General features: G+C 32.2%; 2 protein-coding genes across 3 annotated transcripts in view; one reads left to right on the forward strand and one right to left on the reverse strand.

Annotated features, from left to right (window-relative positions):
* The window catches only part of LOC140449690 (UDP-glycosyltransferase UGT5-like), a 44624-nt gene that overhangs the window by 15629 nt on the left and 5515 nt on the right, over positions 1-23480 (forward strand). The window contains exons 1-4 of one of the 2 annotated variants that reach the window (XM_072542972.1): positions 11793-12772; positions 13252-13471; positions 14332-14551; positions 19131-19370. In XM_072542972.1, the coding sequence (XP_072399073.1) occupies positions 11942-12772; positions 13252-13471; positions 14332-14551; positions 19131-19370 (1511 nt within the window). In that variant the 5' untranslated portion in view covers positions 11793-11941. Of the gene's footprint in view, positions 1-11792; positions 12773-13251; positions 13472-14331; positions 14552-19130; positions 19371-23480 lie in introns of those variants that run through there. The other variant, XM_072542973.1, reaches the window with a different exon arrangement.
* Positions 8794-11612, reverse strand: LOC140449921 (uncharacterized). The gene is made up of 3 exons (XM_072543337.1): positions 11245-11612; positions 10199-10312; positions 8794-10020 (listed from the first exon to the last, which is right to left on the reverse strand). The coding sequence occupies exons 1-3, from the start codon at positions 11302-11304 to the stop codon at positions 8794-8796; spliced, it is 1401 nt and encodes a 466-aa protein (XP_072399438.1). The 5' UTR covers positions 11305-11612.

Here is a 23480-nt window from a genome sequence, read left to right on the forward strand (position 1 = left end):
ATAAAATCCCAAGTAACCCTTTGACACCCAGACTGTATGGTTTACCTAAGATACACAAGGAGGGCATTCCCATTCGTCCAGTTGTTAGTTTCATAAACACTCCAGTTTCCATTCTATCAAAATTTATATTGAATCTAATTAATAATATGACGAACTTCACCCCTCAATTCTCAGTCAAAAATACTAGTCATCTAGTCAATAATTTACAACACATCAATCTTCACCCCAACATCACTATGCTTTCATTTGATGTTAGCAATCTATTCACCTCTGTCCCCAAACTAGAAACAATTAATCTGGTTCATTCACTTCTAAGAGCCAACTCCATTACCTCATCTACCACTACCTACATTATCCAACTATTACAACTTTGTTTAGATCAAGATTTCTTCGTTTTTAACAACAATTACTATAGACAACCTGATGGCTTAGCCATGGGCAGCTGTCTCTCCCCTTTATTAGCTGATGTCTTCATGGATCATTTAGAATCCACACATATCATGAAAAACCCTGAAATATTACACTGGTTTCGTTATGTTGATGACTGTTTAGTCTTCATTTCAGGTAATTCCAATTCAGCTGAACTTTTACTTTCCAAAATCAACCAAATTCACCCCAATATCAAGTTCACCATGGAACTAGAATCTTCCAAGTCAATTAATTTTCTTGATCTAACCATCACCAGATTAAATGACCACTTCGACTTCAGTATCTATAGGAAACCTACACAGACTGACCACGTAATTCCGTTTTCATCTAACCATCCTATGTCACATAAACATGCAGCTTTTCATAGTTACATCCATCGTCTAGAAAGCATTCCACTGTCAGATTTAAACTACAAAAAAGAACTAAATATACTCAGACAAATAGCAGTCAACAACGGATATGATCACAACATCATTAACAAATTCATCCACAAAAAACGCCTCAAGACCCTGCGGGAGACTGCGTTCCCCAGAGACCTTACCACCAAACCCAACTATGTTTCACTCCCTTTCTATCATGAAAGTCTTTCTGGAGATATTAGAAATCTCATCCAACGTTCTGTTGAAAACATCCATGTTTCTTTCAAAGTACCCAACAATCTGGGACAACATATTTCTAATTCCAAAGATCCTATCAATTATATGAACCGGAGTGGAGTATACAGACTTAAATGTTCAGATTGCAATGCCACCTACATAGGTAGAACATGCAGATCTCTTTCTTCACGCTCTCTAGAGCACATAAAAAGAGAAAACACTTCCACTTTCTCCCAACATCTCAAAGAACACAACCACACCCTCAATATCCCAGAAGACGTTTCACTCATCCACAATATCTCCCAAAAAAATTTCCTCAAATTAGATTTATACGAAGATCTTGAAATTCTTAAAGAAAAACAAAAAAGCCCAAATTGCGTTAATCGCCATGTTTCATTCAATCGAGATTTTCTTCCTCTCCATCGCCAACTATTCTCCTAACCCACATTCCCAATTTACTTCTATAATTAAAAATCCATATTCATTAATAGTCTACCATCCTCCTTAGTTAATTCTAATAACTTTTCTTCCAATACACTTTACTCTCCATTTATCACACTCTTTTCTTTTCAAACCAAATTTCATTTCTTAACCACTATAACCAATACTTTACATTCCTCTATTTCGTCATTTCCAAATTCAGATCAGATCACCCGTCATCCCCCCACCCCTTCCTGACTATTAAATTCTTATTTTACTTCTCTACACAATTCCCTCAGGGTTTGGCTTCGGTTCTCTGGGACCTCAGCCTTCCGTAGTCTATCCGTTTATCACAATTCTCTCTAAAAAACACCTTAATTTTTATCCTCTTTACTCAAATTCTACAGAGCCACCAACAACAATTTCAGTTTACTAATATATTCAATATAGACCAATAGTTCATTCAACCCACCAACTTATAACTTAATCTTTTATTTTCCTTATGTACCTAGTGTTGCTTTATAACAGATAGGGCCTTTTCTCAAGTTATAAGTTGAGTACTTTATGACCAGCACATTATAAAACCACTTCCAACCATCAATTTTTGTCCATTTCAGATACCTGTAAACACTTAAAATATAAATACATAACTCAGTTTGTTAACACCCAATCAGATATTACATTTATGAACTTGCAACTCAAGAAATTCTACATTTTCCAGGTACCAAATGTTGTTTTTTGACATACAGGGCCTAATATAATTGAGTTATAAGTCAATTTTTTTTTTTTTTTTTTTTTTTTTTTACATCTATCTTATACTACAATAGTTTTATTTCATTCATTGAATAACATTCTCACATATCAAACATATTAATTCCTATACTTTTCAAGAACCCAACTGTCCACCTGTGTCTAGTTTCCATTTTCCAGGTACCAGATGTTATTAAAACATAAAGGGCCTTATATTAGAATCTTTTCATCTCACCACTTGACACTGTATAGTTGGTTGCCTAACTTTAATCACATAATTTTCTCACCATAACTTTATCTTACATACATAATTCACAACAATAACATTGATGGTTGATACTGTTATAATTTTATTTTATTTCAATTCATTCACAATTTTTAAATAACGTTGGCTTTTGTCTTAAATAGACATATATAGTTACACTGACAGCTCTGTCACAACTTCCGTCATAACCTGCTAAGATTGTCATTTTAATCAGTTGCTTTATTGAAGTCCTCTAGACATACCGTCTCAGGACTTGCAACTTATTGCAGAGTCATATGTCACCATGTTACCAATCCAACGGTAACTTTACCATCTAAATTGTAAAACAGACATTATGTAAACTAAATTTAAATTAGCAATTTTTAAAGGGTTTGTAACCCCATATTTAGTGGCTACATCCATGTATTAACTTGTAAGTATTAACCACATTTTACACTAACCTTAGTCAAAACTTAAATTATTTCAATTCTTTTTTAATTAAGTGGTTAAATACTTTTAGGGTACTGATGATTAGAGTTGCTTTATTGAAGTCCTCGTAGACATACCGTCTCAGGACTTGCAACTTATTGCAGAGTCATATGTCACCATGTTACCAATCCAACGGTAACTTTACCATCTAAATTGTAAAACAGACATTATGTAAACTAAATTTAAATTAGCAATTTTTAAAGGGTTTGTAACCCCATATTTAGTGGCTACATCCATGTATTAACTTGGTACTGATGATGGAATACTTATTCCGAAAACGTTTTGCCAATTTAACATAGCCCAACTGGGTTTTTTATATACCTTTTTATAAAGGATTTTATTCAAAAAAAAATTTTTAATATATGGTATACAGCCAAACACAGGAACTTAGTTTCCTTGTGGATTTTTTTTATTATTTTCAGTTGCAAAGATGTAAGCAAACTTTCTAACTGCGATTGGAGTAAGTCCATAATGTAAGTCAGCACATTTGAGTAGATATTGAACTAGCAAATATTCTTCTTGATTAGTAAAAATTTGCGAAGAATTAAAGTTTGCTACAAACGACATATTTTCGTTTGATTTAAATTTATTTACATATCTAGATAGAGTCTTTCTATCAATATTATATTTTTTAGCGACTGTACGGATTTTACTATTAGTGCTACATATTTCGCGCACTGCAGTTTCCAAAATTTCAGGATCAGTAGCTAGTCGGCCTTTCGATTGTCATTTAAAAGGCATCTGTAAAAAATTTAATATTGTAGATGCCGTAATGCACATTTTAGCAGAAAAAGCAAACGATTGTGAGCCCACATTTTTTAATATTGAAAAGAAAGAAAACATACTGGAAAACAGTTTTTTATCATGATGGGAGGTTTGAGCCATGTGTCGAGCCTCCCACATAAAATATGTTCACCCCTCTCCTCGTACCAGTAGCCACAATAAATTACATTTTTCATTTAACACATAACCTAACAAATAATTGAATACATGAAAGTATATGTTGAATAAGTATCATATTCGTATAATTCGTCCACATATTTCTAAACATAATAATGTAAATAAAGATTCCTTATAAGTACATTTTGTTAAACAACTTGCATTGTGTAGCCTCAAAAACAACTTTTCACTCACTAACAGACTTCGATTTGACATAGGACTTAGATAACGACAAAGAAGCAATGAGTAATACTAAACGGTAAAAAAAAATTTATTTAAGTATTCGTTATGGATGTAATATTTATGGCTCAAACCTCCCACCGGCTCAACCCTCCCCAGTCTCCCCTATACTACACTGCTTTATTGATTGAAAATAACTGAATTTAATTACAATAATATTTCTTTTATATAAAAATTACATGCTGATAAAACTGCTGATTAGGATTGCTGACCTCCGGGGTTACTGCACCGTAATTTCTTCATCCCATTGGGAAGTTCTGTGGGGAATGAACAAAACCGAAGGTATAGATTCTGGATCAACTGTATCTTCTTGTTCTTCTTCAGTTGTCTTCTTTTTCCATATCTCTAGTAATTTATAAATCAAAATAATTGTTTTTAAAGACACAAGTTGGAGTCATTCTTCTTCTGTTAAGAGTTTATGTAGTTCATCTAATTGTATTCTATCTAATTTTAGAGGCTTTACTGTTGGACCTTCCCCTTGAAGTTTAATTTTTATTTTTGGCAGGGTTAACGAGTCTTCCTTTATTGTTGCTTTGGAGTTGATGTAAACTTCGTTGTTGATTCTAAAGGGTACATCCTGGGGGTAGTTCTATTAGAAATGTTCCTCTGAGTACTTCAATTTTGGAAGTCGAACAGTAAGTGGAGATTTTAGTAGCTTTTGGGAAAACAGCAATATAGTGAGCTTCCGATACTTTTTGGATAATTGTCGTGCTAATTGTGATCGGTACGTTTTGACATTGGGAGTCATCATTGGATAATTTTAGGATTTGATTGATGCAGTCGTCGGTTTCTGTATTTTCCTGTGGGAACTTCTCTGGACAGATGAATTTCTTTGGTTCACTTTGGAAAGATTATTTTGCCTACCACATAGGGTATTATTATGAGGGGTTGAAAATTGGGGACATAAATTACGGGGCTAGAGATAGGGCAAGCAAAATAAACCGAAACTTTGGCGAACGGCCACTCAGGGTTTATTTGGAGAACTGGGTCGTGGATAAGTGAATGACAAGGGGACTGAAATTGGGTAACTACAAAAATGAAACAAAAGGGATACTTACATGAGTCTCCTGGACAAACAAAAACACAAGAAGGTTCTCAAAGCTATTTAAAATGGACGCCGCTTTGAAGATTCTTCTTGCTGGATGAACGAAAAGGTTCTTCCTTCCTAAAAACACAAAAAAAAGTTTAGAGAGTTAGTTAAAAGAAATAAACAAAATGGTTTAGGGAAAAATTAAATATTTATTACTGTCTCACCAGAAACAGTTACAAAAGTAAAAAGAACAAAAATACTATATTAATAGTTACAAAAGTAAATACAAAATAACAAAGAAAAAACACTTACTATATCCTATTCGTTTGCAAACTCTTAGAAGTTGGAGATACTACAAAACTCACAATTGTTAATTGTTCGACAATTTGTAGAATAAATTATTAAAATAAAAAAATATCTTTTTAAATGAAACTATGCATAGAGGTTCTAAAAAACAAAAACAAAATCTCAAATATGATTAGGTATTTACCAAATGTCAAAAAAATAAAGCTAGCTGTCAGATGTCAATATTAAATTTTAAAACTGAGAACAATTAATATGATAGCAAGCTAGGCCACACCCTAAGATCTACAATTTTAGGAAATGTTTATTTTTTCTTTAAAAATTAAGCACAAAAGTTACCTGGATTTCACTGAAATTTCTGGGGTTAGGAACTGGACTTACTAAAATTTCTGGGGGTGGAACTGGAGATTCACTGCCATGCAAAAAACTTCATCTATAGTCTGGAACGACGACCAGCTACAAACAATTGAGGATGAAAGTTGGCACTGGACACAAACTTTGAAAATATGCTTCTTAAAAAATTGGAACCATCTGGGTATTTTTACTAATACTGAATTAGAAGCTAAATATGGTCCAGGTGGAATAATTATTGTATTATTTATGGTTGAAAGTGAATATAAATGAAAATATGTAAATACTTTGGAATAAAGAATGGGGAAATGTAAGATAAAGACTAGAGAGTGGTTGGAGTAGTAACCATCTACTTCTTCTTCGTATTGGACATTTTCGTAATCCTCTACGTGGTTATCATCTCAATATGCGTCCTGATTTGGATAGTAGTATGCCTGTTCTCCATAGTAGGCATTGGTAACGTTTTCGTCGTGTTGTTCAATATTGAACAGCTCTTCTACGGTGAACTTTGGGGTATGTGGTTGCTGTGGCTGTGGCCTAAAGTTTCTGAAGCTTGAACCTTTGTTATGTCCCATTTGGCGTGTACTTACAGACATCGGTGTTGGTTTGTACTGTTGTGGTGGTCTGCTTGCTCATGGGTTAGGTCTTGGAGATTGTGTGTTTGCCATGAATTGCTGCCTTAATGGTTGTATGTGGGTAGAAATTCTATTTGGCAATGAAAAATTGGTTGTTTCGTTGTTGCGTTTCTGAACTGACATAACAGATGTCAATGGACCCATATTATTTTTTTCCAAATTGAAATAACTTTCGACTTTCAGAACTAAACGCCATTCTTCTGGAGATAAGACTCTACGTTTCGACTGTATTTTATTTTCTTCCAAATTACTCATTTTACTTTAAAGTACCGCTTCACTACACTACTATAAAAAATAGCTACTTATATACAACTACTACACCCTAAAAAGGACGAGGGTTGTACAACAGACGAAACAATCGAACACAAATTATTTAGCAGCCAATGTTAAAGAAGCATAAACACTGCATTGATTGTGATTGCAAAAACCATTCGCATGTTTTAAATAAGATTTTTGCTGATTATGTATTTGGTTAAATTATTAAATAACACTAATACAATCCACGGCCATCAATTAATGTTTAACGATTAACAGAAGTGTAATTATGATTGTGTAGATTTAAGAAATACATTACTAAACAATGTTTTAAAGTGTGTATAAAGGAGATTACAAGTATTATGACATATGTAACTTCTAATTTTTCAAATACTATGTCTTATCAAGACATACCTTTGATTATTGGGTAAACGTACATTATACGATACGTCAGAAGAAATTAAAAAAAAATAACATGTAATAAATTCACTGTTTAAATAAATATTCCATACTCGTACTATTGCAATAAAATATTAAAACCAATAAACAAGAACTTTTTGGGCAGTGCTGATTGAAACAACAGAGCAGTAAAATGTTATTCATAAAGGTAGTGTAAAATATATCGCCGCTTATCTGGTCCGCTAGTAATAACGTTACCATCATTTAATTGCAAAACGGTTTTCTTAGGTGGAAAATACTTTACCGTACATAGCCATATTACCTGCACATATCTTAGCTATCTTACATTGATTAGATATTGTTTTATTGTTGATAAGTAAAAAATGACGTTTAGTCTGTTGCATTTTGAATTATTTCTATTATCACATACTGTTATTACCAAATTTATCAAAAACAGTTATTAGATACCTGTATCAAACAGTGTCATGGAAAAATTGTTACTTCCTTAATCTATGAATGAGGATTAGATGAAATCCAATTCAGATTTTTAAATTAATATGCGCACCTATTATTCCATTTGCTATTGTGGTCATAGGTCAGATTATGATAAATGCAAAATATTGATTTTTCAGTTTTCAATATTGATTTTACAACGAAAGGTATAATATAGTACGTATTTAATATCAGAAACAGGTCTATGGGAAATAAGTATTACGAACATTATTTATTTTGTTATAAAAATGGTTGTAGTTATCATATTATGATCAAAAATATTAAGCAGTTATCATGGTATGATCTTCAATGCTGCGCATTATATAAACTAGTTTATTAAAAAACTCCTTTATTACTCTTTAAAACATCATAAGAATACAAATATAAAAGAAAAGTTAATATTAAAACACATGGATCTGATAAAAAAAATATAAATAATATTATTAATCTGAATCGGAACTGGAATCACTAATGTGTGATGTGTCTACTGCATCGTCCGTGGATTTTATTACATTTTTATAAAAATCGTGATACACTGAATCTATATATTGTAATAATGATAAAACATCTTTATGTTTTTCTTTAATTATTTTTAAATTGTTGTTGTATGCCCTCTGGACATCCCACATTGGCAGAGTTGATCGGCTGCCTCTAGTTTGCCTCTTCATATCACAAACTCTAAAGTTGTCTTCTACTCGAAGTGTGTACTTAAAAAAAAAACGACACGGATTTTCTTTCTTAACACGGATCCAAAAAATGTTACGCCATAAAAATGAATCATTATTTTGATCTTTTGTTTTCTTTATTAGAGTTTGCTGCAGCAGGCTTGAAAACGCAAAACTATTATTTTGTGTCATTTCAATTACTGTAAATTTATTGCTGACCATTCTTACAAGCATGTACCAGTCATTTGAGATTGAAATTGTACCGCTATATTTTTTTTTGGCACGTTCTATAGAGGCAGGAACTAGAAATTTATGATCAATAGTTTTTAATCCTTGTTTCTGTGTAAGTATGTAGTTATATACTGCAGGTAGTCTGTTATTGCGAGTCTGTCCTGCACAAGTATCGGAGTATATTATAACATGTTCTGTTACTTCAGGTAGGCTCATAATAAACATTTTTAGACATGACCCGATTTCATCTGCGCCACGTTGAGCGATAGCTTCGTGCCACATATAGCAGGAAGTTTTGCCCGTATTACAATTTCTTACAGTAAAATTAAAAGTCCATAATTTTCGTTTGTAAAATGCTAACACCTGTATTTAAAAATGGTGTTGCTAGGCATTGTTGTAAATCGCAAATTGCTACAATGGTCGTGTTATTTGAGGATTTTGCATGCTGTTTGTCTAATGATTTACATTCATAATGAAACTTTGCTTTTTGTTGATGAGAGACATGTTCTTCGTGCAAGCGATTTTTTTCGATATCATTAGTTGTAATTTTTATTTTTGTAACAAACTTGTCACAAGTAGAACACGTATCATTGTGCGATTTTTTAAATTTTAAATGTAGGCTTTTAAAAATATTACTATAACTAGAAAGACTAACTGCTTTTGTACTAACATGGTCTTTTTCATGCTGTTCTAAATATAAGGAAAATATTTTTTGTAAATTTAAGCCAGTATCCAGGTATTGCTTTGTTGTGTGACTTCTGGAACAATGACTTTCATATGCTGGGAAACTGGCAATGTGATTATGAACATAAGCTACTGCTGCAGTTGAATGTTTAATTTTTGGTTCATGTCTGCCTCTTTCGTCTCTTCCCATTATCCCCGTGGGTGTCTTTTTTTTCTTCTCAATAATTCCATATATGAAAGTACGATTCTCGCCATATACGGTACGAAAACATTGTTGACATACTTTCTCTCGTCTTCCGTCAATTTCTATACCATACTGTACAGATATGTCTCTTTTCTGTTTTGTATTTTCAGTTTTAACTCTAACTGGTTTTGATAATAATATGTGATGACTGAGATGTAGACGTTGCATATCCCGTGTTTGTAGTGAACGATAGTCGGTAAAAATACTTCCTAATTGTGCATCCGTAAATTTAGTTTTACATTTTAATCTGTATTTTTGTAGTACACCTACAGGCTTACTTAATATTTTCTTTCTGGATTGGTTTGTATATTCTTCTCCCTTTCTAATTTTTTCATATCTTTCCTTGCGTAGTTTTCTCTGCACCATGCCAATACCACGCTTTCTTTTAACCCTAACATTACCTTGCGTTTTTGCCGTCACCGAAGAAGTAACTGTATTTCTAGTATATGTAGAATCATCAGATGAAGATGACAACTGATCAGCATCTTGTACAGAATTAGGGATCCTACTTCGATCCATGACGTCATCATCAGATGAAAAATCTCCAAGTGTTGAGTCGGGCGTAGGCACTCGGTAGCCTGATGGACCAGGAATGGATTGCATGATATCCTGTTGTTGGGAACCCTGAAATATAAAAATTAACTATTTTTAATTAAATTATTATTTACACGTTACGTATTTACTGGATTGTTGGTAAATACAAAATATGAACATTCATTTTAAAAGTAGGTAACTTGATAGATATTATTTCATAATAAAATAATTATAAACCAAATGAAATCAACTTATAATAGGTATCTACCTTTGTTTCATTTTCCTTTACTGCTCCATGTGTTGAGTCGGGAGTAGGAACTGGGCAGACTGATTGAACAGGAATCGATTGCATAATATCCTGTTGTTGGGAACGTAGTAAATTCTGAAATATAAAAATTAACTGTTTCTAAAAAAAAGATTTTTTAATTAATTTATTATTTATGCATTACCTTACCTTATCCAAAATAAACACCACAGGAAAAACATATGGCCTGAAGATAAATGCTGGAAAAACAAAATGCATGACAATAAGAAAGGGCGCATTTTTCAGAGTACAACTGCACGTAGATAATGCTTCAATCGAGCAAGTGAAAACATTCAAATACTTGGGAATGATGGTGAATGACCAATGGGATCCTCAACAAGAGATAAAATGCCGTACCGAACAAGCAAGACAAGCTTTTCTTAAATTTAAACCGCTACTTTGTAACCGCAATCTTTTCTTCAATCTCCGTTGCAGAATGGTTAAGTGCTATGTATGGTCCATATTGTTATACGGCATGGAGACATGGACGTTGAAAATATCTTCCATTAACAAGTTGGAAGCCTTCGAAATGTGGACCTTGCGAAGAATGTTCCGCATACCATGGACAGATAGGGTGAGAAACGAGGAAGTCCTAAGAAGAGCAAATACTGAGAGAGAATTGCTTAGCTTGATCAAGGCACGAAAGATTGGATACCTGGGCCACATCCTGAGAGGGGAAAAATACGCAATCCCTCAACTAATTATCCAAGGAAAAATTGAGGGCAAGAGAGGAGTAGGTCGCAAACAAATGTCGTGGCTGCGAAATATAAAGAACTGGACAGGCGTAACTAACACTGGCGAACTTTTGCATGCCGCAAAAGACAGACGTCTGACCTTAAGATAATTCGCCAACGCACTATAGGTGCACGGTACCATAAGAAGAAGCATTACCTTCCTACTGGAATGTAGATAAATAATATAAACCTTCATTTTAAAAAGAATGTAACTTGATAGATATTATTTCATATTAAAGTAATTATAAACCAAATAAAATTAACTTATAAACATACCTTTGTTTCATTTTCCTTTACTGCTAACTCCAACAATTTTTTTGCTCGAGCACTCATCATATAAAATGCTATCTAAACAACTGTTTCCTGTGGCGCGAATACTACTACTAACGTAACGTACTAACAAGATATCGGTGAGAATTTGATACCATGCTGTTATGAGGACGGGGAAAGAGGAACCTACAGTAATAAACATGATTTTGGTGCTCGTATAAGTACATCGAAAGGACTAAATAATGTTTGATCATGTGTACAATTGTCACATTCTGATCAATACAAAACACCAACTCTGTTAGGTCAGACTAAAATTAAATTAGTTGTCAACTTATGATCAAACTACATGTTTAGATTTTGTACTTATCATAAACAGATCCACATAAATCAGTTAAGAAGTGTTGCGAATATAGTTAACATAATCTGACCAAATGAAAAAGCTTTGTTTGCTGGTATATATGTAGTATTAATCACAAATTCGATAAAAATGCACTTATCATTGTCTGACCTATGGCCACAGTATTATCATAACTTTAAATACATTATAAAGAACCTTTACACTCATATCGCTAATTTTTTAATCAATAAAAAAACTAATTTTTAATCAATAAAATGTACTAGTAATAAAAACTATTATTCGAAAGATAAGATACCACTTCTACACATAAGCATCACATGTCAATAAATTAGTTACAACCTCGATATGGCACGAATAATTGGTGTTTTAATTATAGTTTTAATACACTCAGCCACTAGTGCTAGAATTTTAAGTGCCATACCATCTGCCTTCAGGTCTCATCACTTGCCATTTCAACCGTTATGGCGAGAACTAGCACTAAGAGGTCACGAGGTTACGGTAATAACAACAGATCCACAACGAAATGCCTCTGTAGAAAATTTAAGGGAAATAGATACGAGCTTCTGCTACAAAATATACGAAAAACATAATGTGTTAGATGCCGTCGCCAACGAAAGCCTTAGTTCTTTGGAGAAAGCTAGTGTCCTACATAAAGCATTCTTAGAATGTGAGGATTATCATTTTTCGCTACCGGCAATCAGAGAAATGATACTCAATAAAGAAGTTAAATTTGACCTTTTGATTGTGGAAGCTCAGTTACCGAGTATGTTAGCATTCAGCTGGAGATTCAAGTGCCCAGTTATCGCAGTCGCTTCTATGGAACCTGCTCTTCAGTACCACGATTCCTTAGGTAATCTAGTGCATCCTGTTACTAACCCAGACTACAATTTGGACGTGACTGATTCTGAAAATTTGACCTTTATGGAAAGGCTGTTGAGCTTTCTTCAAGTTGTTATATATAAGGACCATATCTACAACAGGGCATTTCCGGTATACTACGAACACGTAAAGAAATACTTTGGAAAGGATTTGCCTCCTTTGAAGGAATTGCAGGATACTATTAGTCTTATGTTTATTGGTTCTCATCCTGTATTCCACAATATAAGACCATTAAATCTAAATACGATACCAATTGGAGGAGGCATGCATATTAAGGCTCCTAAGAAGCTTCCCGGTGTAAGTTTATAATTAGTTGAAATTGTTTTTTGATACATAGGTTTTTAAGAATGTCTTTAAGTGGTCGTTGATGGTTTTCAAGATGGTGGACTATCGTTGCTGAAGTGAAATCTTCTGGAGCAATTTCGCCTTGTCTTCTGGCATCACTTTACCACTTTTGTTCTTTATCCCTATACGGGGGCGGTGCCACTAATTACAGGTCTCTATATTCCTATTTTTATTTATACCAATACTAATATTAACCATAAATATGTTTCATTTGTTACTATTTGGCATTCAGTAAATCTTTTATTACGTGATTCTTGTCACGACATTTGACATGTTTAGTTAGGGCACAACAAATTTTGCTAACACATTTCGTATATTAATATTCCTAATCCTTTACTCTAAGTTAATCCCCCTGTTACGGTATTTCATCATCAATAGTTTCTCTTAACTTTTTATTAAAAACAAATATTAATTACCAAATTTCGTTTTAGGATCTTCAAAAATTTCTGGATGATAGCAAAACTGGTGTCATTTATTTTAGTCTAGGAAGCAACGTTAATTCCAATTTGCTGACCAAAGAATTCAAAAAAGCTGTAGTAGAAGCCTTTGCCGAAGTTCCTCACAAGGTGCTGTTAAAAATGGACGGTGAGATAGAAGGTTTGTCTAAAAATGTTATGGTAAGAAAATGGATGCCACAGCAAGACATTTTGAGTAAGTTAAATTTTTGTTAGGGTAAAATTGTATCGTAATATACATGAAGAGCCCCTAAAAATTAATATTAAACTCTTTAGGCTTCTGGGTTGAACCACTTCGATTATTACCGATTATACCAGTCTCCCGAGCCTCCAGACACTATTACACTGATTACTAATCACTGCACTACTGCTACTGGGAACAGCAACCGGTTTATTTGTACCGTCAATTGTGACGTGGTGGAGCGGAGAATATTTTCTTTATGAGAGGTCTCTATGTCGAGGGTAACCGGATGCCGTCATCTCTTTTATTGAGACAATTTGGCCTTCAGGCCCGCTGAGCTCTCTAATTTAAAACAAACCCTCATCCAAAACGGTTACCGCGAAAATTACGTCAATATGAACATCCACAGACATTAATCTCCCACTCAATCTCAACCAAAAGATTCAGACCTTCATCATACGAAAGCTTTTCTTCCTTGAATCAAATTTATCACTGACAAAATCGACAAAATTCTTAAATCAAGAGGAATACAGACAATATTTACCCCAACAAAAACTTTCATCTCAAACTTACTACTCTGTGCAAAGAATTCTTGGAAAAAATAGAATGTATCCTTACACAAGGCTTTTCTATAGTAGATGGTTGCATTTTTCCTGCTGGTTGCTTCTGCGGTGGTTTACACTGAAGACATTTTCAATATTGTCTAACATAGTCTGCTATTAGTTTGAACATATTATGTCAGTAGTATTTTTGCGCTATTTGGAAAACAGTGCAACACTTCCGAACTTATTGGTATGCAACTCCACCCTTTAATTTTCTATTTCGATCTTTTTCTGCTCATCCAGTACAACTAAATGAAAACTTTTTTATTTCAGGACATCCAAATATTAAATTATTTATAACACAAGGAGGTCTTCAGTCTCTGCAAGAATCTGTCGTCAATGGTATTCCACTAATAGGAATACCATTTTTCGGAGATCAAATAACAAATGTTAATAAAATGGTTAAAAAGGGATATGGCGTTAAAGTCGATAGAAGGAGCATAACCAAGGAAATTTTAGTAGCAGCTATTAGAGAAGTTATAACGAATCCAAGGTGAGATATTTAAAATAAATGCATAGATATATATATATATATATATATATATATATATATATATATATATATATATATATATATAAGAAAAAGGATAATGCGAGTTAATAGTAAAATAAAGGTTAATATGCTCCTTTTCTAACTTGGCGGCACCGTGCTGAAGACGACCAATAGTCAGAAATACGTATATACGGTTGCCTTCCATCTTTACACATATTTTATTATATTTTTCTTCCTATATATATATATATATATATATATATATATATATATATATATATATATATACAGTTTGTTATTTCCTGACCGTGAATATTTAAATAGAAACTTTTTTATTTCCTGGGTTTGTCGGTCTGATGTAAATAAAGCTATTTAAATTTTGCATAAAAGTTTCAGATAAAAATGTCAGATACCAATTTTTCATCCATGTTAAACTTTTTAAAAAAGGGTAAACATGAAATTTAATTATAAAATGTAATGTTTAAAGTTTAATAAAGTGCTTATTGAAAATGGCAAATTTGCCAAAGCAAAATTTAAATAGTTTTATTAACATCAGACCTACAAACCCAGGATATAAAAAAGTTTCTATTTAATATATATATATATATATATATATATATATATATATATACTGAAAAAGCGATAAACGTTTGTCATCAACGCTGATCAAATAGAATACAAAACTCAAATATTTGGGTGTGCAGCGGAAGATAGGACAAAGAAGTACTCTTTTTAGTAAACCAAGCTTTCACAAATCTTTATTTGCATCATCAGGGTGCTACAATAAACAAAATTAGTATAAAATACAGAAAAATAATTATTTTGCATCTTACATTAATTGAGGTTAGTTGTCGTGATGTTTATCAAATGAAATGAGCAACTCATTTGCCCCTACAAATGATGGCGAAAACTATCCAAAATTGTTTTTAAAAAAAGGTTCTTTAACAAATACATATTTAAAAACACTTTAAAATACATATACATGAACACTTAAATAAAATTATGTTAAAATAATTACAGAACATGTCATAAAATAAAATTTAGGTTATAAACATTCTTATCAGAAACAAAAGAATTAGTTGTGAATTCGTTACTGCCAACTTAAAATAATAGAACGTTAGACCTTAATGATAACAATGTAAAGGTAATAGTATACCTGATAGACGCTGAACTTCTTGAAACAGAAAAGGTAAAAAGACTTATCTTAGAAGAAGTAGGAGAGGTATTCTATATCTCATATATAATGAAACTTATATTGTTGATGATGAATTGTCTGTATTAGTAGATTCGTGTTTATCCAAAGTTAACAATAATGAATATAAGTTGCTTAAATTATTGGTATCTGTCTTTTTGTTAATAGTTTCTTTTTCTTGAAAAATGAAAGCCATCTCGAGAAACAATCTTTTTAAATAATTGCTCTCCGTGGATAGGATTTTTACATTTGGAAAATCGAAAGAGTGCCCTGTTGTGTTAGCATGTGTGGCTAGAGAACATCTATCAGGGTGTAACCTAATGTCACTCTTGTGAAGAGTCAAGCGGCTAGAAACTTTTTGGGAGGTGTGACCTATATAAGAACCTTCACAGCCCAAACAATTAAGTTTCTAGACAACATCACTTTTATCTAAGTTTGGTACTTTATCTTTCAATGACTTGTACAAAGATCCCATAACTATAGTGCTTTTATAAGCAATTTTTACATTTGGTAGGTATTGAGCAAAAATTCTGGTCAATTTGGGAGAGACGTCCTTAATAAATGGAAGTGATACAAAAGATATATTAGGAATATTGTTAGTCAGTAGAGTATAACAGAGGATGTGTTAAAGATGATTTTCCTAAGTAAGGATTCGGGGTAGGAATTATCTAGGAACAACTGTAAAAGGATGTTGAGATTCTTCTTTCTAAAAACAGGGTCAGCTAGTTTACAAACTCGTGTGGTCATTTGTTTGACTAGATTAATTTTCATGCTTGACTTGTGGTAAGAGTGGTAGTTGAGATATCTTCCAGAGTTACACTTTTTTCTATACCAATCAATTGCAATGATGTTATCCAGTTCTCTAATAAACATTGTGTCTAGAAAAGGAACAGATTGGTTTTGATCCTCTTTTTCAAGAGTAAATTGAATGTGGGAGTCGTAGCTATTGAAAATGTCTAAGAGCTCAAATTCTAAACCTTGTGGGCACGACATAATAATGTCATCAACATACTTTTTAATAAAAGGAACATTGAAAGGAACAACCTGAAGAATGATATCCAACAGATCATCCATTACATATGCCAGTATGATATACAAACTGCAAAACTGCTATAGATATACGCATTCGTATAACAATTAGTAGATACTATTATTAGGAAAATTCTAAATGGGTATTTAATTACAACAATACCGAAATTTCTACACGGTTAAACCACTTCTACAAACGCCCGTTAGTCAGTAAGCTATTCTACGAATTCTACGACTTTCACTTCGGAGGTCATTATCGAAATACAAAATATTAATCAATTACAAAAATTTTGTCGTTAGTAAAAACATTCTTCTAATAATTAAATTTAATCTGACTCATTCATATCGGCAAATCAGACATATTAAACATTTTAAAGTAGAAGACATCAAAATGATATTACCAATATTTATGAGTTACAAGGATTTTAATGAAAGATAGTTTATTCAATTATACGAAATCAACTTTAACTTAAAAATATCAGTCATAAAAATCATAGCATGTGATTAGTGTTTTAGGTTAAATCTTCGTATTTTGTGCTAAGGTATCTCCAGTTACTATATGGATAACTGTTAATGAAACACCCTGTATAAATAATACTAAAATATAAATGATGTATCCTCGATATATTTTTGACTTATCTACTGATCGTGGCATTTTCTTTCTATTCATTTCAATTATATTCAAAAGGTCTCCAAACATCCATTTCCGTAAATATGACAACAAGAGATGTAAGAAATTTTCTATTCGTCAAATATAACAGTGCTCAACAAATGATAAGGATCGAAGTAATATTTTACTCCAGAAATAGCCGAAGTTTGTAAAAATTTAATTTAATTAAAGTAATATTAATACCCCGACTTTACTATCAATTTTAAACGAAATAAAATAAATTTTGCCATCATGGCCATTTTTTACTAGGGTCAGCAAAAAGTTGAATATTAAAGTCGTCTATTTTCATTTATTCTATTTAAGTCATCATACTAGGATCTCAACAAACTTTTAAAATATTTGAAATCATAATTGTGATCCTTATCAATTGTTGAGCACTATATTACGACGACGTCCGAATATTTTCTGGAACAGTCATTAGGGCAAATCAGTGAATGTTAGTGCAAAATTGCAAGTGCTCCGTGTGTAAGGGAGTGTTAAGTTTGAAGCCGGCTCTGCCACGTTGAGGCCGACGATGAACTAGCAACGCTGCAGCGTTTTCTTCCATTTGATTAACATTGTCCGTAAGAGCCAACGCTGAAATCTACTGGTGAATCCGAGTTTAGTATAAATATTTTTGGTTTTGCATTTCTTTTGGCTACCTGTAGTAATTCCAGCATAAAAGAATCCTGGGAATATTAAATATTTTCATTCGTTAACCAATTCTTTATTTTATGTGCTGCGGTGTCCAGGAATTTATCGGTTACTTATTTAAAGTTTCGGAGTAGTACAGGGCATTATCCAAAATTATAACAAATGGTTCATGTAAACTTGGAAGCAGTTTTTCTTTTAACCATTCTACGAACATCTCTGTATTTATGTTGTCGTGGTAATCAGCCGATTTTGATTTTGATGAAAACACAAGATCCGTTCCATCAATAAATCTTCCTATTTTGTTTTATAGATTTTATACTCTCGTCCTGCCAAATCCGCTTTAATCCACCATCAACAAAAATTCACGTTTTATCTAAATAAACAAAAGATGCGTGTTCTGTTTTAAATTTATTATAGTCTCTTAAAAACTTGGTTTTTATTTGATGAACACTAGCTCTTTCACACAAAGGATTTGTATTGTCTTCCATTTTGAAACTAAACCCAATCAACAGTGTTCTTTCTTTTCACATAGTTTATATATATAATGTATCGAATTCCAAACTTATAACACTCAGGACGATTTTTAGTCTGTAATATATAACTAATAATATTATAAAAATTAATGGGAAAATCCCAGTAGTGAAACTGAATACCATCGTTTAAAAAACTTATACAGAAGTAAAACACTTCACATTTGTATTTAGGTATAAAACATATAATCAAAATTGTTTTCAAAAGTGTCGTCAAAATTTATATAGGAGCATAACGTGACGTTTTTGGTCTAGATCAGATTATCCTCAGTGCCAGTTTTAATTAGGTATATGTTTTATACCTAAATAAAAACGTGAAATGTTTTACTTCTGTATAAGTGTAATAATGTTATATTTTAGGTTTTGACCCATGCAGAACTTTTGATAGAGTATAATTTTTTGTAAAATAAAACTTACGTAAACACAATATTTGATGCGTTTGTTGAATTATTTATATTTTTATATTGTATCTACTCATTCAAGTATTGTTTCTTGTATGTATAAACATTTTACATTTATTTTCAGTTACAAAGAGACTGCAGAATCCATGGGGGAAATATTTAAGGACGAAGAAATTCCTAGTCTCGAGCGAGCAGTTTATTGGACCGAGTACGTCATAAGGCATAAAGGCGCCAAACATCTGCGCAGCCCTGGTATAGGAATGCCAGCTTGGAAATACTATATGCTTGATGTTATGGGATTCTTGGCATTTGTTTCCTTAACGATAATCGTTGCATTTTGTTTAATTTTAAAAAGATTAGTCAGGTAAGGTTTTTAAGTGATTTGTTTGTAATTTTTAAATTTACGTGTCTAATAAAAAAATATTATGTATATAGGTAAAATACAAAAAAAAACATTTATATCAATACACACTGAGATGACCATAAATCACATACTACCAGTATTTTATGTTAAATAACACTTTTTCCATTAGAAGAATCCTTTTGGAAAACAAAAAATTAAGCCTTGTCTAACCAACTGCTGTAATTTTCTCTTTAGTTTTTTACTGTAAAGTCATATATTTCTATGCACTATGGACTGTTACTTTCCTATTGTACGTTAAGTTTTGGATTAGATATTGCAAATACATAAAGCGCTAAAATCGGCAACAATTACATTACCTTCGTACGAGGTAATTGTAATCATCCGATCCCCTCCGCTCCTACACCTAGAATCCTAGACAGAAGACAGAAAACGAGAAAACCATTTAAACTCTAATTTCACTATTTGGGAGAGTGAGTCATCGTTTGAAGGCGTAGAAATGGGGAAAGACGCATGAAAATCCAGTGGCGTACACTCACTTTTATTTCAACGTTAATTATATTATATTGTTTAAATATTATTGTTCAAAATAGGCCACAATATATTTATCTGCAGGTTTTTACTGAAGTTTCCATCTCTATATCCAAAGACCGTTTTCAAAGATATAAATTATAGTTAAATTTATTTTATTTGTTTATTATTATATATTTATATATTCTTATATTTTTTTTTCCTAACTTTAAAAACGGTCTCTGTACTAGAGATCGAAACGTCAGTAAAATAAACATGTAAATAGATGTATTGTGGCTTATTTCCAACATTCTCCCTAAAAATACGTAATGCCACAAGCAAAAAGCCACAGAAAAATAAATATTGCTATCATTTGTATATTTGAAAACGATCCCTTTATATAGAGATCGAAACGTCAGTAAATTCAACATTTCAATTAAATATATTGTTACTTATTCCCAACATTATTTCTAAATATACAGAACGGCAAGCAAAAAGCCATAGAAAAATAAATATTACTATCACTTGTATATTTGAAAACGATGTCTTTATATAGAGATCGAAAAATCAGTAAATTAAACCTATAAATAAATATTTTGTGGCTTATTCCATACAGTCTCCTAAAAATACAGAATGCCACAAACAAAAAGCTATAAAAAACAAGTAATTTTTCAGAAAGCTTACTGATGCCATCAGGCTGTCGCGGAAGTTACGCTAAAACGTCTTTTGACGTGACCCGTCCTTAAAGAGTTACACAATGAAATTTTTTTAAAACAAATTTTAAGACAGTTTCCACACCACCCGAGAGGTATGTCTTTTGGAGCGTCACTTTTTTAAATGGGTGTTCGCCAAGAGCCATATTGTCCCATTAAATAAAATAAACAAAACACTTAAACAGTATAAAATAAAACAAAATAAAATACTATAAAATAAAATAAAATTCACACTTACTATGTTCTTCTCGTTTTTTTTTGTTTTTGGTTTTTTTATGCTGATGCCTACTAAACTATTAGAAAATATTATTCGCTGTCTAAATCTGAAGATGCAGTGCTGCTATAGCTGTCATTATTTTCACCTGGTGTAATTATAATTGGCTCTAGTAAAACTTTGACATGAGTGTCAAGTTCCCACATACGATATTCTTCTTTAATTATGTGGCCTATACATTTAGCCCATTTCTCTGGAATTACATGGAGGATTGCTTGAATCAAAAGTTCCTTAACTTCGTTTAATTTGAGCGTTTTGTTATTGCGTGCTACTTTTCCTTTCACTTGCACCCAGATAAGTTCAATGGGATTAAGTTCGCAATGATAAGGTGGTAGACGTAGAACTTTGACACCATAATCTTTTGCAGTTTCATCCACAACATATTTAAGATATTCACTTTTCCTTAACCGTGCAATGTCAAGTAGTTGAATTTTGAGCATTGATTCTTCGTATGCAATCCCCTTTTCTGTAAGCCATTCTTGAATTCTCCCTTTCCGCCATGCCGTCGTCGGTAATTGTTCTAGTCTGCGGCTATGATATGGCGCATTGTCCATAACAACCACAGACCCAGATTCCAATTTTGGTAAGATTCTCTTAAACCAGCGCTCAAATACTTCGGAAGTCATTTCTTTATGATAATCACCTGTTTTTTTTTTCGACTCAAATTGAAGCAAACCATCATCAAAGAACCCTGTATCACTTCCTATATGGGTGATGATTAAACGCCGTCCCTTTTCTGATGGAGCTTTTAATCCTGTAGACCAGCCTTCTATAAATGGTTCGCGTTTACTTTTGACATTTAAATCTTGCCAAACTTTTCCAACTGTATGACCTTCGTTAATCCAGGTTTCATCCAAATAATATATTTTGCATCCAGTGCTGCGAATTTTTCGTATTTCTTCTAAATATTTTCTTCTCCGCAGAATAATTTCATTTTTTTCTAATAGCATACTTTTTCTGTTGCGTTTTACATATCGAAAGTTCATTTCGCTCATGGTTCTGATTAAGACCCTATCAGATATCTTGGGTAAAGAGTCATCGTTTTTGAGCTCTTGAGAAAATTTTTTCAGTGTTGAAATTTCACTCCGAAAATAAAATGAATGAATTTTTCGACGTATAATATTCCTTGTCTCGTCATCGAAAACAATGCTTTTCCTACCTCTAGTTTTACCTTTTTCTTGCTTTTTATTTTCCGATGTATTTTTAAGTACACGATAAATACAGCTAACGGATACTTTTGTTAAACTGCTACAAATGTCGACCGCTTGGCTAACATTTAATACCATTTTTCTGCCGACAATTCCTTCATAAACGTTTCGTATCATTACCTTCTCTTCGGACGTTAACATTTTCCGTCTCTTTTGCGGCTTTTCATTTTTGGAATCAACATCAGAATTTTTCTGTCTTCTCTTGGAACAACTCGGTTTTTCGTACATTGTATTTCAATAATCTGTGTATATACTATATATACAATAATTTCAACAATTCTGTATAAGAATATAACTAAAAATTTACTATAAAACAACAAACTATAACACTCTTATTATCAATAACACATTTTATCAATACTACAATACAGTATTGTTAAAACAGTATTGACAACAATAAGTATACAAACTTATCACATAAAATAGACTCACAAAATACACTACCCATAGAAACGATAATGTAAAAGAACCATTTCTTCTGCGAAAAAACAATAAAAACTAGTTTTACGGCATGTCTGGGTCCGAATTGTAAAACGGAATTTCCTCGCTAATTCCAACATTGCCAAACGATTGAAAAATAATGTTTTAAAATATCGATTTTTATTTTATAAATTTAAATATGTAACGAAACGGAACATATAAATAAAATTTATTTCATTACAATTTTGTGCTTAATTTTTACTATTGAAAAAATCATGTTTTTTTGTATTTTTATGACGGTAATAATCACTGCGTGGAAGAATACAGGTTTTGCATGACCATAATTACTACTTGTGAACAAGAATTGGCTACACTGTACGACAACTTCTGGTCAAGTCTACTATAGAGAAGCACAAATAAATATACTACTTTATATTTTCTGTAATTTCTTATGAGGAAACGCAAATTGCAATCGAGAAAACAGGCAGTTTTCGAGGGCCGCTGTGTACATTTAAATTTGAGGATATTCAGCATTTAAGCTATGAAATCACTCTTCTGAATTGAGGGTTTCTACTAGGGTAATACATAACAACGCAAGGGATATGCAACTCCGTCCGTCAATTTTTGTTTTGCTTACGTACACCTGGTTCATTTCTTTTAACACAAACTCGATAAAAATACACTGACCATTATAAGGCGGTGTATTTGCATCGGTTTTTTAATGTGAACAATTTTTTGTGGTTGAATTAAAAATAAAAGCGCATTTCTTTATTAAGATAAAACAAAAAATATACTCCACAAGGAAACTAAATTTCTATAGCTGACTGTATACCATGTATCATAAAAAATTTATTTAAAAATTCCTTTATAAAAAATATGTATTTAATATATACCTTTTATAAATGAAATAAATAAAAAATATACTCTTGTTGAAAATAAAAAATAGTTCCTAATAAAATAAGAAATAATAATGTATTTTCTACAGAAG

Source organism: Diabrotica undecimpunctata, chromosome 9 (assembly GCF_040954645.1).
Source record: "Diabrotica undecimpunctata isolate CICGRU chromosome 9, icDiaUnde3, whole genome shotgun sequence".
In the NCBI taxonomy this organism is placed as follows: domain Eukaryota; kingdom Metazoa; phylum Arthropoda; class Insecta; order Coleoptera; family Chrysomelidae; genus Diabrotica; species Diabrotica undecimpunctata.